Genomic DNA, 16,022 nt, shown 5'->3' with positions numbered 1-16,022 from the left:
ATTCGAATCACGTGGCATTGTCACTCTCGGATAAGAGGTAGTCTAGCTAGGGATTCTAATTGTACGCTTAATGCATATGTTCTTGGGGACTACAAGACACTGGTTCCCTTGCAAAGACCAGATATGATCTGGGATCTCAAGCCGCAATTTTCTGCGCTGCGCCAAAACTTCAAATGTATGGAGTTTGTGATTGACCCGCGTGATTGACTGTGATTGACCCATTGAACATCTATTGTCGACTACATAGATCCCCAGAGGCCCGATGTTTGTGATTTGGGTCTTTTCAGTGTTTTGTCCAGTAATCAAGCTCACATGCAATCATTTACAATAAACCGGGCTCGGAACGATGCCATGCCTATTCCACGGCAGGAGGTAAACAGGATGTCTCAATTCCAATAATCTAGACGTGCAGTCTGCGATATGTGCTAATGGTAGACTATTTCTTCTTCTTGGCGGACCGCGATTCTGTGGTTTTGAATGAGATCATGTCTCTCGCATGTTGCAGCCATCAAGTTGGTAAGACTTACCTGCGGCGGTTCTCTTTTTCTTTGGTCTACCTTTCCCTCGTAGCTTGGCACTATTGACACCGGTAAGAATGGTTCCAGAGGATTGTCAGGGAACATACATCTGGATGGCTTCTTCCCGATCATCTTCCCCTTCATCAAACATTGTCAAGCCCAGGGGCTTGTATGTGGCTTGCAAATCTCGGAAAGAGACGGTTTTCTTGGGATACCATGCCGAAAGACTCGGACCGCGCAGTCTTTGACGTAGGACCTTGTTTCCCAGGCGTAGCCTCTCCGGGTTGAAGTTTAGTGAGAAGATCCGGCACTGGACCTGCCGAGAGGTGAGTTGAAGTCCACAACAAGTATGATGAGGGGTAGGAAAGAAGCAAATATCTTTGGCACAATTCACATCTTCCCTGAATCATCGTACCTTTGCCAGCTCTAATACTCGGCTGTATTGGGTGGCCATCTCTGGGCAATCGGGCAATAGCCACTGAGATGGAGTTACAAACTGCGCCTAAGACTGTACCCCGTATCTACTTTTGAAGCCACGCCACGTGACCGCGGTATTTTTCCAGACCCGAAATGATCTATGCAGTCACAATGTTTGGCTTGTACACAAATCCCCCAATATGCCTTCGAAAAGGAAGTCTGTCTTTTCCCCAGCATCAACTGATAGTGATAAAAAGATAAAGGTGACCCGCAGCTCTAAATACCGGACTTGTATGTTTTGAATCCTGACAATAGCAGCGCAATGCACCAGAACGCGCCCAACATCCACCCATCTTGCGTGGGCAGCATGATAAAGCATTTTCTGACCTGAAGGCTGTGGTTCGCGACGCTATCGACAACCGCAGCCTTTCGATGATCACGAACCGTCAGGCAGCTTCAGATATCATGAGGCTTCTGACAGAGCTCGATGCTGCCCTATGTCACGAAGAAGTCCATGTTCCTTCATCCAACAGTTCACAGGATCAGAATTCCAAGATCATAGCAAACAAGCATAATTCCCAGCTCCCGGATCTGCCTCGGATCACGGATAGCGCCCTTCGAAACGCGGTTTTCACGCATCCAGGCATGAAGAATGACATCGGCGCTACATACGATCGCCTTGAAGTCCTTGGCGATGCGTACATCGAAGTCATATCCACGAGACTTATTTGGGACAAGTTCCAGGATATATCATCTGGTCGAATATCGCAGATCCGTGAGACACTCGTAAGAAATGATACATTAGCCGACTTTGCAACAAGATATGGATTTGACACCAAAGCCTCTGTGCCGTCGCACTACGCGGATCAACCAAAAAGGTGGACAAAAACAAAGGCGGACATTTTCGAAGCATATGTCGCGGGTCTTGTATTATCTAGTCCAAGCGACGGCTATGGTATAGCTGAAGAATGGTTGACAAAGCTGTGGTTGCCGATGCTTGAGCGACTTGGCGACCAAAGGTCTACTTTGCATGCCAAGGAAGCGCTTGCTAAGAAGATCATGGGAAAGGGCGTCAAGCTTCGTTACGCTGATGAACGCGCTCCCTCGCCGCAAGGGAAGGGAACACAGCTCTTCTATGTTGGGGTATATCTTACCGGATGGGGCTGGCACAACAAGCATCTCGGTTCCGGCCAGGGTACTAACAAGGCTATCGCAGGGGACGAGGCAGCCCGACAGGCATTACTTAATGTCCAACTAATTGACGAGATTGTTAAAATGAAGAAAGCAGAGACATTACCCAAATTTTGAAGGTTCTCTTCCAGCTTGTTGGCCGCAGTTGTTGTTGAAACTGGCAACTTTACTGTATCAATTACCAACTAAGATTGCAGAGCACAGAGCACCTAAAACTTCTTGAACTACCTAGCATGCACAGGCTGCGATGATGCTCGGCGATTACGAAGTCAGCCGCTAGCGAATGCCTGGACGAATATTATGAGCGATCATCTCACTTGTCAACTATCTAGCATCGTACCTCTTGGATCAAGTATATGTAATCATTACGTGTATTTAGTTAAACGGTATCCAGAACATATACATATAGTTATATCATGAATGTATAATCTAAACCTTAGCTCGTCTTTAATCCTGGTCCCGGGGCAAATCATGCTCAGCAATTGCCTGTGAGACAATATACATAGCTTCCCGAGCTGGGAGGGCATCCTTTAGTATGCTTTTGGTCATACGAATAGATAACTAAATACTTGTACATTCCAATTACGATAAATCTATTCACGTGGTTTCTGTATCACCGAAATAACTCGTGATTGGAAGCCTTCGTCTGACATACTGAGTACATGCTCATAGTACATGGTACGAGTACTATGAGTAGCAGAGGAATAACTTCTAATGATCATCTGTGGGTTGGTACACCCAAAAACTACTAACCTACTCCATGCTCTGTACATATTTTGAAACCCGAGTAGTAAACCTGCAGCCCGGCGATTACGCCAATCAGCTCAGATGATGCATGCTTTGTCGGGTACCACACACACCGCCAAGTGGATTCATTGCCCCTCACTGGAAGTGGCCAAATCAGAAAAAGCATTGAATTGAAATGAAAACTTCAGGCGCACACATTTTCTATTACAAGGTACAGTACAGAGTACAGTACATATGACCAGCAATGATGACCCCGCTTTTCCAAGGTGGTTGTCGTCATGTGGCAGATCATCGACCGACCCGCCCCATATGGTATGCCCCATAGCATCATCGTTTCTGCTGCTAACGTGCGAGTGTAGTGACACATAACATATCAGTGATAAGTGATTTCTGCCCCTGACCTTTGCAGGTCATCAGGTTCACAGCCTCCACACAGTCAGCTTCCTGATTATCATAGACCAAGGTACTGGCTCACTGGCTCTACATAAAATATTTGCCTCCCAATGCCGCCACGCGCCAACCCCGCAATCCCATGAGCGCTGCTGAATCTGCTTCTATTAGTCCCTCAGCCCCCAGCCATCGGCGCGTTGACTCATACTTACCTTAGCCTGTTTTTGGAAAAGGGGTTCATAGGAAGTAAGAAAGATCAAATTCCGCTGGTTTAAAGATCTCGTGAGCTCTCTTTGCGAACCCTTCCCCCCCATAGCGCAAGGCACCAGCAGGAAATATTTGTCCTCGCCTTATACCTAGTATCCATTCATCTCGGCCATTGTGAGCCTTATCGCCGAGACCCAAATCATACCTGCTTATTGCCACCAGACAAAGAGGGCGCCCTGACAAATCAACAGCACGTGTGTTTTGCCAGCATTGATCAGGTCTCAATTCCATTGACTTCCATTAACACCCTATCAATATCCATAGCACCTTTCCACCTTGTACTCGAAGATTACATTTACCCAGGGCTGACCTTAAAAGCAGTGATCTCTGCTTTCAACAACATTTTTTATAAACCCTAAACTTTGACTCACCCTTGCCCGTGCCTGTGACCGGGGCTTGGGAATCTTTCTCCGTGATGACCTCACTCAGTACTGCCTCGTCGCTAAACCCAAGCGATAAGGCCAAAATGAGTCGTCTCCCATCCGTTTCCAGTCTGATGTCGCCTCCAGAGTCGAAACCTCTGGAGGTCTTCAATCCGACTACGATGTCCAGTTTCAAACTGTCGCAGGATCCAGCATATAGTCATAGTATGGAACTTCCTCCTATCCCAGGCAATCGGAAGCGTACTCAATCAGAAATGGACTTGCCATCCCCTCCTGTTACGCCCTATGCTGGAACTAAAAAGAGGAAATCATATGTCTCCGAACAAATTGACAAAGATGCTGTTGGCACTTCCAGAGATCCTCTTCTATTCCCCCGACATGAATCTATAAATGACATTGCCACTGACGAACCTTTGTTTGGGCCCATGCTTCCCAACACCGCGGAAGCGTTGGTCAACCAACATATCAATTCTCACATGGCGATGTTCGAGAACAAACTAAATAAGCCGACGCGCGACGAGTATCTTCTAGCTCTTTCATGCGTACCGATCGTATCTTCGCAATTTAATCGCAATCCAGCAGCATGGGCCAAAGAGGAGCGAGAGACATTGGAGCGTCAGTTGTTACTGATGAACCGATGTCGCCCACGGTCAATCGAGTCCAAGTTGAAGACACTGGCACCAGCACCAGCGAAAAGGGCGCTGGCTGCACAGCCTCGTGTTCAACGGGCCTCTAGAGTAAAGCGAACACCGAAGTCTACACCAAAGCAGAAAATCCTTGAGAGTTTTGACCTCCCGCCATCAAGCGCGAGGCAAGCTCGCACTATAGGAACTAATCGAGACGATATCGACTATAGCTCCATCCAAGATTTTTCTCCTTCGATAGAGACTCTTGGTGGCAATGCAAAGGCGCTGAAAGCAGACTGGAAAGGGCAGGTGTTAGACCTCAGTCTCGACCCTGACAGGGATCTACTCAGTTCAGCAGAGCTTAGCCTGGCAGCAACCTTGAGGCTCTCATGCGCAACGTATTTGTGCAGCAAGCGGCGGATCTTCGAAGCTAGAGTCAAGGCCTTAAATGTTGGTAAGGAGTTTCGAAAGACAGACGCCCAACAGGCCTGCAAGATCGACGTGAACAAGGCAAGCAAACTGTGGACTGCTTACGAACGCGTGGGCTGGTTCAACCCAGAACATTTTCAACAGTATCGACAACAGTAGGGCTTGGAATCTCAAGTTTTCTCTTACATCGAAGATGTCTTACTACCGCCTTTCCTCCTGGGTAATAAGCAATCCGGTATTCGAAGTTTGGCAGTGCATCATGTTATATCACAATTGTTCACGCGCTTGTTAACCTCATCACTCACTAACCATGATTGTGGTATATTGCTTAAATTTGCACCTAGACATAGCAGCCTTCCTGTGATCGCATAGAACTTCTTGCCGCCCAGCGATCATTGCGGTGTTCTATGCATTTTATTAACCATTGGTGTTTTATAATTAATACCCCGATTGCTTCAGGCTTCTCCCCATTCCATTTCTGCAATAGTATGTTCATGTCGGCTTGGGTCATGTTGCTACAATCAAGTCTCTGTGCCGCGATTTACTCAAGCCTCCGGCGCGGGGTTGGTCATGTTCATTTAGGGCACATACCTGCCTTTGCTTTCAACTCAGAATCAAGAATCTGTATTATCTTGCCAGTAAATTGTCTGCATCGTGCCTAGGTTCAATTTGTCTACAAACCACGACCCATATCTAGTATAAAAACCATAGACCATTGTGTAATTCTGACAGATCAAGCACAATGTATTATTTTGAAGCAAACCAGTTTCAGGACCAGTCAAGCCATGCACAGATGCTGCGGCAGTACGGCAGTTACCCGACTATGGGAACTGGGAAGCTTTACCTGCCAACTACGCAGTTTCCGATTTCCGGATCCTCAATTCCACGCCACCCGGCCCGCCCATGGACATCGTGCAACGCCTGCCTCATCGGATACTTGAATTGGAACGCATCCTTTAGCAATCCGCGTCTTAGGCCCGGCGTCGTATGGGCTCGATCTCATGAGAAATGTCTCACACAGAAGCCACTCGTACGGAGTACAACAATGAAGAGCATGGGGGGTCTGGCGATGACAAGAAGTCCAAGACTAGAAGACCAGCAAGTGAGGACAGCACCACCCTTGGGATAGCCTGATTTCAGTCTGATAAAGATGAATAGATACCGCTTTCCGGCAGCAGCGTTTAAAAGCCTGGCAGTGAGGAATAAAACCCGATGGAAACTCAGTCAGCTAAGAAAGCTGACACATGCAGGCCAATCCTGACCCCTAAGAGCGTGTTGCCTCTCTTTTTTGTCATTGGCGTCATTTTTGCCCCGATCGGTGGTCTTCTACTATGGGCCAGCTCGCAGGTATGTGGTTTCTTCAACAACTATTACGTCTAGGAGGCTAAAGTCCCCCAGGTCCAGGAGATAGTCATAGACTACTCAGAATGCGCCAGCAAGGCATCCTCCCAACCAACCTCAATTTCAGATAGGGTGAAAACCTCGTTCCAATCGAGCAATGAACAATCAACACCGACTTGGCAGAGCCTGAACAAGAATGGGACAACCGTCTGTCGCTTGATTTTCGAAATTCCTGATAAATTAGAACCGCCCGTATTCATGTACTATCGCCTGACCAACTTCTACCAGAATCATCGCAGATATGTCAAATCACTCGATATTGATCAGCTGAAAGGAAAGGCCGTCGACAACGAAACTATCAGTGGAGGATCTTGCGATCCGCTCAAGCTTGACCATTCCGGGAAAGCGTATTATCCATGTGGTCTTATTGCAAATTCGCTATTCAATGACACAATTAGCAGTCCCGAGCTCCTGAACGGCGACGATGCTGAGACATATTACATGACGAATAAAGGTATAGCGTGGGACAGCGACAAGCAGCTGATCAAGAAGACCCAGTACAATAAATGGCAGGTGGTCCCTCCGCCTAATTGGCATGATCGCTATCCTAATGGATACGTTGACGGAATCCCCAATCTTCACGAGGATGAAGAGTTCATGGTATGGATGAGAACCGCAGCATTGCCGGCTTTTAGCAAATTGTCGCGGCGAAACGACACCACAACCATGGCTGCGGGAAGTTACCAGCTCGACATTGAGGACCGTACGTTTGAGTATCCCAGCAATTACCAAGGTTGCTAATGGCAAAGTAGGCTTTCCCGTCACTGAGTACGGTGGTACGAAGTCGATACTAATTTCCACTCGAACTGTTATCGGTGGCCAAAATCCCTTTATGGGGATCGCGTATGTAGTCGTCGGTGGTGTCTGCATTGTTCTCGGCGCGCTCTTCACCATTGCTCACCTAGTACGACCCAGGTACGCACTAAAGCCTCAATTGGCCATTCCGCAGCTCGAAAACCACACTGCTAATCCGCGCTTTATCCAGAAAACTCGGTGACCACACCTATTTGACCTGGAACAACGACCATGGCAGTCCTGCTACCTCAACTGGAAGAGATGACAGATTTGGATCCCATGCTCCATAGGGATTTTCTGGTGTTCGTTTCGTCGCCTCTTTCATAGGAATGTAATGTCTCTTTTCCTTTTTTTCTTTAAACACTGTCTTTTCTTTACATGGTAATCGCGTCAGTAAATCGGATTCTGATGTTTTTGATGCCTTTGTTCACGGAGTTGCTTGGATCATGTCCTCATATTTGTCTACACCAAATTGATTGAAGCTACCAAATCAGTTGCTGTTCTTATCAGACGCATCCCTGGGAAGGCTGCTTCTGTTCTCCCCATCCGGGCATCTACCCCTAGCTACGGCATTCTCGAGCACCTAGGATTCCTGTGACCAAGTTGTTATACTTGGCTAACGACACATTCCACGTAGCTGTTGGTAACAGCTTGCTGTTCTTTTATTTCACTCGGGTATTCCTTCAAAGAAAACTGTTATCTTACTCAAGAAACCAGTATGGCTCGGAATTTCATATGCCCTTTGTTGGTGCTCATCATGATGGGTATGCAGGTCTTGTGCGGCGCGTCGTCTTTAGACCGCGGTTTCTGTGCCACGCCTGCGCCCAGCGAACGATTGAAAGCAGAATTTAGGAGGCTGAGTATGTCAATACCACGAACCAACTCGAGCTTTGTATATGAGACCCGAGAGGCCGAAAGCACGATTGAAATAGAAACATGGTTTCATATCGTGAGCAGCCAGGCTGCGGCCAACTCGGTTTCGGACCAGATGATAGCCTCCCAGGTTTGTTTTGTCCTATCACCTAGGTCCCTGTCCCTACAAATTAACTCGAGTATAGTTGATCTATCTACAAAAGGCATATGAGAATGCCACCATATCTTATCGCCTCAAAGGCATTACTCGTCATGTGAATGATACATGGGCCCACAACCAGGATGAAATTGCCATGAAGAGTGCTTTGCGCCGTGGGAGTTACAGCACTCTTAATGTTTATTTCCAGACAGATCTTCAGATTTCATCTGATGGAGGTGCTCGAGCATTGCGCGGTGTCTCTGCGCGACAGATGGGAACTCTATCGTCCAGCGTACTCGGCTTTTGCACTCTGCCTGACCCAAGCATGAATGCCAGTAGCCCACGTTCCACCTATATAAAGGACGGCTGTAACGTCCTGGCCAGGACTATGCCTGGAGGTTCCTTAGCGCATTACAACCGAGGAGGAACGGCCGTCCACGAGATTGGGCACTGGAACGGACTTCTCCATACATTCGAAGGAGACACTTGCTCATCCAATAACGAAGGCGACTATATAGACGACACCCCACAACAATCTGAACCGACTAATGGTTGTCCGGCTCAGAAAGACTCATGTCCAGACCTCCCTGGTCTGGATGCAATCCACAATTTTATGGACTATTCATCTGATGATTGCTACGAGAACTTTACACCTGATCAAATTGAGAGAATGAGGAATATGTGGTTTTCCATGAGGGCAGGGAAGTGAAGGAGTAGAGACACGTCGAGGTTTACTGCATATAGGCTGTACACAGCACCTCAGGGCTACTCCTATACACGTATCATGTTAGAAACGTCAGCTGTTATATTACTTGGTCGCAGTTGCGCGTGTCAAGCGGACCCTAAGAGTTTGCGGTAAATGTCATACCGATCAATGGGTGCGGGAAATCCATGTGTGACTGCATTAAGATGGTAGCACATCAGGTTGTGATCACAGTAGTGATAGTAGTAGAAGCAGTGGCAGGAGTGGTAGTCGCCATGCCAAAGCCAAACATTTCATCTCAACTATCGCTTTCGTTTCTTGCCCCGCTCCTCATCGTCCAAGCCACCTTCCCTGTCCTTCTTCTTCGCCTTCAATTCGAGCTCGTCCCAATCCTCACCGCTCTCTTCATCCGCACTGAAGTCATCACTTGCTTCAGCACTAGCATCATCATCAAATTCGCTATCATCTTCCGAGCTCTCGTCCGCAGCCGCAAGCTCGGATTCGGAGAGCTCAAACGCGGACTCCTCTTCTTCGTCCGATCCGCCCTCAGAGTCGGATTCTGCTGCCAAGAACGACCAACCTCCATCCACAAAGAATCCGTAGGGATCACTCACTACTGTCTTCATGATAGTGGTCCAGTTTAGATTCAGGGGGCCTTCAGTGAAAGCGAGGTCGACAGAATCCAACCAATCTTTCACACCCTCCAACGACTCAACGGGAATGGTGTTGATGTGCACGGGCGCCCGGTGGAAGTCCTTGAAAACAAAGACAAGGTCAAAGTTTTTGAGTCCAAACTGTAGAAACATTAGAGTCGACAAGACCAGTGAAGAGATTATAACTTACCTGTACTCTTTCTAGGTGAGCAATTTCAACTTCGTTAAGAGTGATCACCAAGAACGGGGGCTCAGTCAGTTGGACGAGAGCGTCTGTAGTAGGCTGAATTAAGACATTTGACCGGTTGGGAACACCAGTAAAGCCAATTTCTCTGAATGGGATGTCAACGTCGACTCCTTCGTCTTTGCCAGCATCCGCGATCTTTTCAGCAAACGCCTTGAACTCGCGGTCCAACGCTGCTCTTCGTCGCCGTTCTTCTTGTTCAGCCTCAAACTCCTCTTCGTCCCCATAACGGTGTTTACGTCTGCGGTTCCCAGTCTCATCGAACTGCATCTCAGTAGCTTCCCTGTAGAATTGAACATCCCTAGTCTTCCTTTTTCCTATCAGTATAGGTGTCTTCAGATGGACGTGTATCAAGACGATCAACTCATGAGCGCATGGTTGGAAAAAAAGATGCTTCACATTGCTGAAAAGCACATCGACGTGTTCATTGCGGAAGGGCGACATATAGCGAAGGCCGTTCTGATGTATCTCAACCTCACCAGGGACTCGCTTCCCGTCCAAAGGTGGCCGCAGATAAACGTCAGGTAATTTGACAGGACGACGGTCTAAAATGGTTATCCTGAATCCTCGCGTAGGCAATGATCTCTGAGTCACTTACTCCTGATTTCAATCAATTTGTCCTGCTCGACCACATCCTCCATTTCCTTCTTTTCTTGCTCACGTCGCAGTGCATTTTTCCGAAGCTCTGTGATATCTTGAGCCACCTGGGCGAGTCGATTATTATCTTTAGACCTAAGAGTCAAGTTCCGTAGAAAATGTGCCGAGAGATCCTCGAAGGGCTGATCATCTTTCCTGCCAACACCTTGGCCTGGTGATAGAAAGTTGATTCTCAGGTAGGCATATTCCCCCTCGTCACTCTTGCTGGCATTCTTGATGGTATTGATATGAAATGGGACAGGTCGGCCCATGATAGGGACGATGACCGTGGAAGCCTTGTGGTCGACATAGATAGTGAGGTCTTTCACTTTTGTGGGCAATTGATTATCCCTTTTGTAAGACTCGAATCTCTTAAACTTTTTGTGTGTGACCCCATTTTCATCCCCTGTAGTACCTGCGAACCTGTCCATCCCCTCTTTTGTTTTCTTGGTGGCCAGTTCCTTTTGATGCTCACGACGACGCGCCTCTGCGCCTTCATTGATTTGGGTTGGCCTCTCGGCACGCAACTTCGTTCGAGTGACATTCCTGCTGGCAATGGCGCTTGACTTGACCTCCTTCTTCTCCTTAACGGGCTTTTCAGATTCTTCTTCATCCCCAAAATAGAAGGAAACTGAGTCCATGTCCACACCAGCGTCTTTCGTAAAAACAAGTGGCCCATTTTCGCCGACACGGACTGTATCAGTGATGACCATTGAATAAACGGAGCTACCCCTATCTTTTGCACTGGAATCCTCAACATCAGTAAGCCCAACAGTGACTGAAAATGTCATGCCACTCTTCAATATCTTGTCATTCTTCCCATTTAGCAGCATGTTAGAATCGCGGAGCTCAATTCCTACAGCTGCGCCAACCGATTTAACGAAGTGCGTCTCAAGCTCTGGCTTTTTAGCCCGAACCAAACTGATCGCTTTGTGATACAAGTCCTTAGCCACTGCACCCTCACGAACGTCTTTGACGACCGCATCGCGAACATTCAGAAGGAAAGCATAGTTTGCCTCCTGAGACTTGCTTGGATCAACAAGGTATGTACGCGCGATGAGCGAACTGTAAGTCCTGTAGCGAATTCCAAATCCTGCGACAATGATCCCTGGTTGAAGATTGTTATTGTCGGAAGAAGCTGTGAGCCGAAGGTCATATTTTCCTCCACTTTGTACAATGGGACCGTAAGCCCAGTCAATTTGCTGGGGATCGAATTCACTTGGGAGTTTCGCTAATTTGTTGAAAAATTTAGCGTCGTCAATCTTCGCGTCAATCTTCATGGCGAGAGCCTTGTGGGTCATTTGCTTCTCTTCATCGAGGAGACGAGACATTTCGTCCACAAAGTAATCGGCCATCAAGCCACTACAGGCTCTTGACGCATTTCGGATGGATACCTTCAGAACAGTTAACGATTGCAATTCTAGCTGACGCGACGCAGCTTGGAGGAACTGACTAGTTCATCTGTATCCTTGACTGCGAGTGCAGCTGACAGGGCGCCAGATATGTCGACTTCCTCCAATTCTCCACCACCGGCTGCGTAAGCCCTCCTCCAATCCTCGGAAAAGGGGCCAGAAGCTGTATCCTTTGGCAAGATACCAACTTTTTTCTGAAGCAGCACGTTGTACCTTAGCATGTGATGTTCACCTTTATAGCCGTGGCATAACTTACACCAGCTGTCTTGATGACCTCTATGCACTTCTCAAATGATTTTGTTTTCTCTTCTGGATTCTTCGAGGTCACCAAAATCTCTACTGGGACTTTGCCCCCTCTCAATGGCTCAAGATGTTTGGCTGTAAATTAATGTTGCTCAGTAAAAGGTATATCGAAGTACCGGGCACAGGAATGTTTGATGAATCAAAAGACCGAAGGAATTACCTTTCTTAGCTGTTGTAACGACATATACCACCTCAGTAGTGAATACCAGGAGAGTAGCAGGGAATTCATAGCCAAGTAGCCAGAACTAGTCATTTGTCCATTAGTGTGTTGCCTGCCAGCCTATTTATCACCTCAGCAACAACTCACATGCATCGCGTTGTTTTTTTGAAAACTGTTAGCCTCGTCTGTCTTCCCCATGAGAATAACGATAGATGAAACGCCGCCAAAAGTGGCATTGTTGGAGCGCCTATCTGCTTTCCATGCTGAGTAGAAGCTCGTGAGTCGGTTGAAGAATGTATTCTTATCAATCACAATCTCTTCTGCCATGGTGTAGGGTTTCCAGTGGCGCGGGCTAAACGCTTAGAGGTTCGCCGTACGTAGCAGCACGCAGTCCTTTAACGAGAACTCCCGGACAAAACTAGAACGAACGTTCAGAGGTGGAACTGGAAAGGGAATGGTCGAAGTGATAGGCTGTAGGAGGAGAAGCTACAGACTACACTGGGACGAGATCTGAAGCTGCCGGTGTTGCAGAAAAATTAATTGGAAGAGAAGCGTGTTAGACCGCAACTGAGCATTTAATTAACAGTCGCGGAGGAAGCCAGGCGCAATCTTAACGCGAGACGAAGCGCGTTCTCAGAAGGCTAAGTAAGATATTAGTAAGACATGTTTGAGCTGTTTGATTTCCGTTTTGTGAACCGTCTGTTATAAGTATACTTTTGAGTATTTGAGGAGTACAGTGCATCATTTGTGTTGACCTCAGCCTGGCCGATATCCCCATCGGCTTCTTCAGGACTACTTCGTCAGGTTTCTCTTCATTCTTCATCTGAGATACTACTTGATCGCACAACGTTGTAATATTTCTCACCAATCTGTCACACTCCTACTCATACACAATGCACATATGACTGAGTCGTTCATGAAATCGAGTATTAATTTGCCATGCTTTCGTCTTAGCCGCTAGTGCTCTTTTGCCAAATTCGAAGCCTGGCCTTGCGACATCTTCTTCTGAGTTTTCAAGATGACAGATGATCTATCATCTGGTCATACAGATCAAGCGAGCATCGACGACCTGATTCAGTCGGACTCAACCTCTCGAAGGAAATCTCGACACAATGCTGCAACTGGTGCCTCTGCTGCTGGTACTCGTGCTCTGAGTGCGCAAATTGTTGCCTTTTATTTCAGGGCACCTATAAAGGCTTTTTTCCGTACCCGAGTTGAGTATGAATTCAAGCTGCCCACTCAAATCATTTCTGTTGGATATTGACAAGCCTTGCATTTGCAGCTATATGGTGTGTAGCCTGGCCTTCCTCGTCCCTATCATCTCAGTTCTTCGCTGAATTTTCCGGTTCTACTCTAAATCTGCAAAGGCATTTGCCAGGGCTGTTAACCCTCACTCAGCGAAGTCTGGCTGGTCCTTGCATACGACCACACCCGGGCTCTTGATGCACGCCGTTCGTACGTATGGTTGGCGCTTCATTCCCAATCAAGTTATGCCCCCTTTGTTAGCGAATGCCGCGTGAGCTCTCCCAATCATTGTACCACATATATGTGCATATCCTCTAACTACCGCAGAGTTGGTGCCATACTTTACACATCATATCTTCAAGTTCTTGGGAGTCTTAACGAACCTGTGTCGCAAGGCGTCAAACGTATATACCCCCCTCCTCCGCCTTCAAACACATTCGCAGCCGGATTCCTAGCCGGAACTATTCAGTCTATAGTAGCCGCCCCCCTTGATGCTCTCCAAGTCCGTCTAAGAACAAGTGATCTTCTTGAGGGGCAGTACCGGAGTATGTGGCATTATGGCCGTCAAAAGCTTACTCAGATTGGAGCTCGGGGTATTTTCGCAGGTTGGGGCCTTTCCTTCCTGCGTGATTCCCTTGGCTATGCGTTTTTTTTCTCATCGTTCGAATTTATAAAATCTCAGGCGTACTACTCATTTATCACGTGGTACTATGGGTCGTTGCATACTCTTAATGCGCAGAGAGTGCACACTGTCCAGTCCGGAAATTGCAGTGTCCCCCTCATTAGACCCCATTATGCATTGGAGCCATGTTTTCTCATGGCCGCGGGTGTGATAGCTTCAGTGGCTCAACAAGCCATACAACGACCGCTGTCGGTCATTCAAAGCATCCATGTCACTCGCTTGGAATATCTTGACCATCAAGCCAGTCTCTATCCTTCGAGGCGACAAATGCTACGTCTTTACTACAATGCATACCAGGAAACATTGAAAAGATGCAAGCGAAAGGCGACTAGGGTCGGGGGCTGGAGGAAGTGGCTCTTTCGTGGATTTGCCAGAGACGCTATTCGTCAAGTGCCAAGCACAAGTGCTGGGCTTGTGATTTTTGAGTTGGTCCGTCGTAAATATGCGTATATGTCGGATAATGTATATATTGAGAGGGATGGATATAGTATCCTACTGCCGTGAGAAACTATAGCTTTCGACTTTTCTAGGTATAATATACATAATTTCTTCTTCGTGGCATGAAAAGGATCGCCATTCTGACCGATATTCTCATTGTCTTGGTCGAAATGAGATCTCCGGCTTACCGTCCTCGTTCCTATTCTGGAATATCTTCTCCCACGTGGCACGGCGGCCTGCTCGGCTGCGCATAAGTTTATACTATTCATATACGTGCTATGTTGGAAATTGCTAGCTACTGCAAGATACTACTAAGTAAGGTACGTCCCTGTCGGGAAGCGTAGGTGGTGGAAATGGCCCCTTGGGGGTTTCTTGGCTGGTCTGGAATTATCTGTATATAAAATGACTATGTGACTATTGAGATAAACTGCTGGTAACTAACTATATAACTATTATAAATACAATTTGAGAATAATACTCGGTGTACAATAGTCCGTAATGTCTTAGTAGAAACTTGAATTTTATACATCTCTTTATGTGTAAGATAATGCTTAAGTAGCTTATAAAACTACATAGGAATAGCTTTAAATATACTGTTTTTAGATCTTACATGACATAGATATTACTTATTGGATTTTAAATTAAAGTATTGTACTCGGTAGATTACTTGTTATTGTCACTACCGGTGACCCTGTGACTTTCTGCCACCCAGCCTCGGCAGTGTTCTGCCATACCATCCTGCGCAGATATGTCAGTAGCTGGGCACTCAATCATAAATAAAATCAGAAGTAGTTTATAAATCCATGAAATAATAGATCAACTATCAACATAAACACCGAGCTATTTTTCTACTGTAGAGTAATTAAAAAAGTAAGTCTTCCTTGACTAGAGCCCTTTTCCACAGTATAAAACTAGAATCACCTAGAATTGTAGGTTCCCACCAAGCTACATAATAGATGAATCTAGGAATAAAAAACTGGTATTCAAATCGTATTTCCGATATTTAGTGAACAGAAGTAGAATTGATTCGGAATTTCTATTATAATTAAAGGTATAATCATTTGCAGAATAGAGATGACCAACGTTGATTAAGGGGGGGGGTGTTGCATCGATGAGTATCGACGTATTGCGCTGTCGGTGGAAACTAACTTGGGACAAAAATATGCATATTATAGGTAATTACTGAGTACTCTGGGCAAACGAGCGGGTAGACTAGTTACCGCACTTCTAACGGGTAGACATCGGCCTAGACTAGCCGCGTTTACCGACTTGTCCATTCACGCTGGGGTCCACTCATCCAGGTCTGGCGGACTGGCTTGCGGGGTTCCCTCCACCTTTCAGACAATAGGTACAGTACGTACACATACTGT

The 16,022-nt window shown here is 46.9% G+C and overlaps 8 protein-coding genes across 8 annotated transcripts; 5 read left to right on the top strand and 3 right to left on the bottom strand.

Moving 5' to 3' along the window:
- Positions 1–19: 19 nt before the first annotated feature.
- Positions 20–972, bottom strand: BO72DRAFT_398505 (mitochondrial 37S ribosomal protein mS33; the record flags this gene model as incomplete). Its single annotated transcript, XM_040942093.1, has 4 exons — positions 20–465; positions 528–577; positions 626–834; positions 934–972. The coding sequence occupies 4 exons, from the start codon at positions 970–972 to the stop codon at positions 437–439; spliced, it is 327 nt and encodes a 108-aa protein (XP_040804129.1). The 3' UTR covers positions 20–436.
- A 180-nt stretch (positions 973–1,152) lies between these two features.
- On the top strand, positions 1,153–2,480 carry BO72DRAFT_445535 (ribonuclease III). The gene has a single exon (XM_040944071.1). It carries the CDS (start codon positions 1,401–1,403, stop codon positions 2,241–2,243), a length of 843 nt encoding a protein of 280 aa, XP_040804128.1. The 5' UTR covers positions 1,153–1,400; the 3' UTR covers positions 2,244–2,480.
- An 841-nt stretch (positions 2,481–3,321) lies between these two features.
- Positions 3,322–3,853, bottom strand: BO72DRAFT_12733 (uncharacterized protein). Its single transcript, XM_040939060.1, has 2 exons — positions 3,476–3,853; positions 3,322–3,421 (listed from the first exon to the last, which is right to left on the bottom strand). Exon 1 carries the CDS (start codon positions 3,759–3,761, stop codon positions 3,501–3,503), a length of 261 nt encoding a protein of 86 aa, XP_040804127.1. The 5' UTR covers positions 3,762–3,853; the 3' UTR covers positions 3,322–3,421; positions 3,476–3,500.
- BO72DRAFT_445534 (SWIRM domain-containing protein) lies at positions 3,611–5,603 on the top strand. Its single transcript, XM_040944070.1, has 2 exons — positions 3,611–3,748; positions 3,852–5,603. The coding sequence occupies exon 2, from the start codon at positions 3,946–3,948 to the stop codon at positions 5,125–5,127; it is 1,182 nt and encodes a 393-aa protein (XP_040804126.1). The 5' UTR covers positions 3,611–3,748; positions 3,852–3,945; the 3' UTR covers positions 5,128–5,603.
- Positions 5,604–5,941: 338 nt separating this feature from the next.
- On the top strand, positions 5,942–7,657 carry BO72DRAFT_445533 (CDC50/LEM3 family protein). The gene is made up of 6 exons (XM_040944069.1): positions 5,942–6,070; positions 6,127–6,163; positions 6,219–6,315; positions 6,367–7,072; positions 7,122–7,284; positions 7,355–7,657. The coding sequence occupies exons 1-6, from the start codon at positions 5,977–5,979 to the stop codon at positions 7,452–7,454; spliced, it is 1,197 nt and encodes a 398-aa protein (XP_040804125.1). The 5' UTR covers positions 5,942–5,976; the 3' UTR covers positions 7,455–7,657.
- BO72DRAFT_445532 (zinc metalloprotease) lies at positions 7,395–9,098 on the top strand. The gene is made up of 2 exons (XM_040944068.1): positions 7,395–8,167; positions 8,223–9,098. Exons 1-2 carry the CDS (start codon positions 7,883–7,885, stop codon positions 8,883–8,885), a joined length of 948 nt encoding a protein of 315 aa, XP_040804124.1. The 5' UTR covers positions 7,395–7,882; the 3' UTR covers positions 8,886–9,098.
- Positions 9,029–12,878, bottom strand: spt16 (chromatin-remodeling protein SPT16). The gene is made up of 7 exons (XM_040944067.1): positions 12,435–12,878; positions 12,288–12,372; positions 12,081–12,202; positions 11,866–12,018; positions 10,375–11,806; positions 9,723–10,321; positions 9,029–9,673 (listed from the first exon to the last, which is right to left on the bottom strand). The coding sequence occupies exons 1-7, from the start codon at positions 12,612–12,614 to the stop codon at positions 9,182–9,184; spliced, it is 3,063 nt and encodes a 1,020-aa protein (XP_040804123.1). The 5' UTR covers positions 12,615–12,878; the 3' UTR covers positions 9,029–9,181.
- Positions 12,879–13,017: 139 nt separating this feature from the next.
- Positions 13,018–14,741, top strand: BO72DRAFT_398487 (putative mitochondrial carrier protein). Its single transcript, XM_040942092.1, has 4 exons — positions 13,018–13,505; positions 13,570–13,576; positions 13,655–13,803; positions 13,860–14,741. The coding sequence occupies exons 1-4, from the start codon at positions 13,306–13,308 to the stop codon at positions 14,716–14,718; spliced, it is 1,215 nt and encodes a 404-aa protein (XP_040804122.1). The 5' UTR covers positions 13,018–13,305; the 3' UTR covers positions 14,719–14,741.
- The last annotated feature ends 1,281 nt before the right edge of the window (positions 14,742–16,022 follow it).

Source organism: Aspergillus fijiensis (genome assembly GCF_003184825.1).
Source record: "Aspergillus fijiensis CBS 313.89 unplaced genomic scaffold BO72scaffold_10, whole genome shotgun sequence".
In the NCBI taxonomy this organism is placed as follows: domain Eukaryota; kingdom Fungi; phylum Ascomycota; class Eurotiomycetes; order Eurotiales; family Aspergillaceae; genus Aspergillus; species Aspergillus fijiensis.
This window is presented reverse-complemented; position numbering and strand designations above follow the sequence as displayed.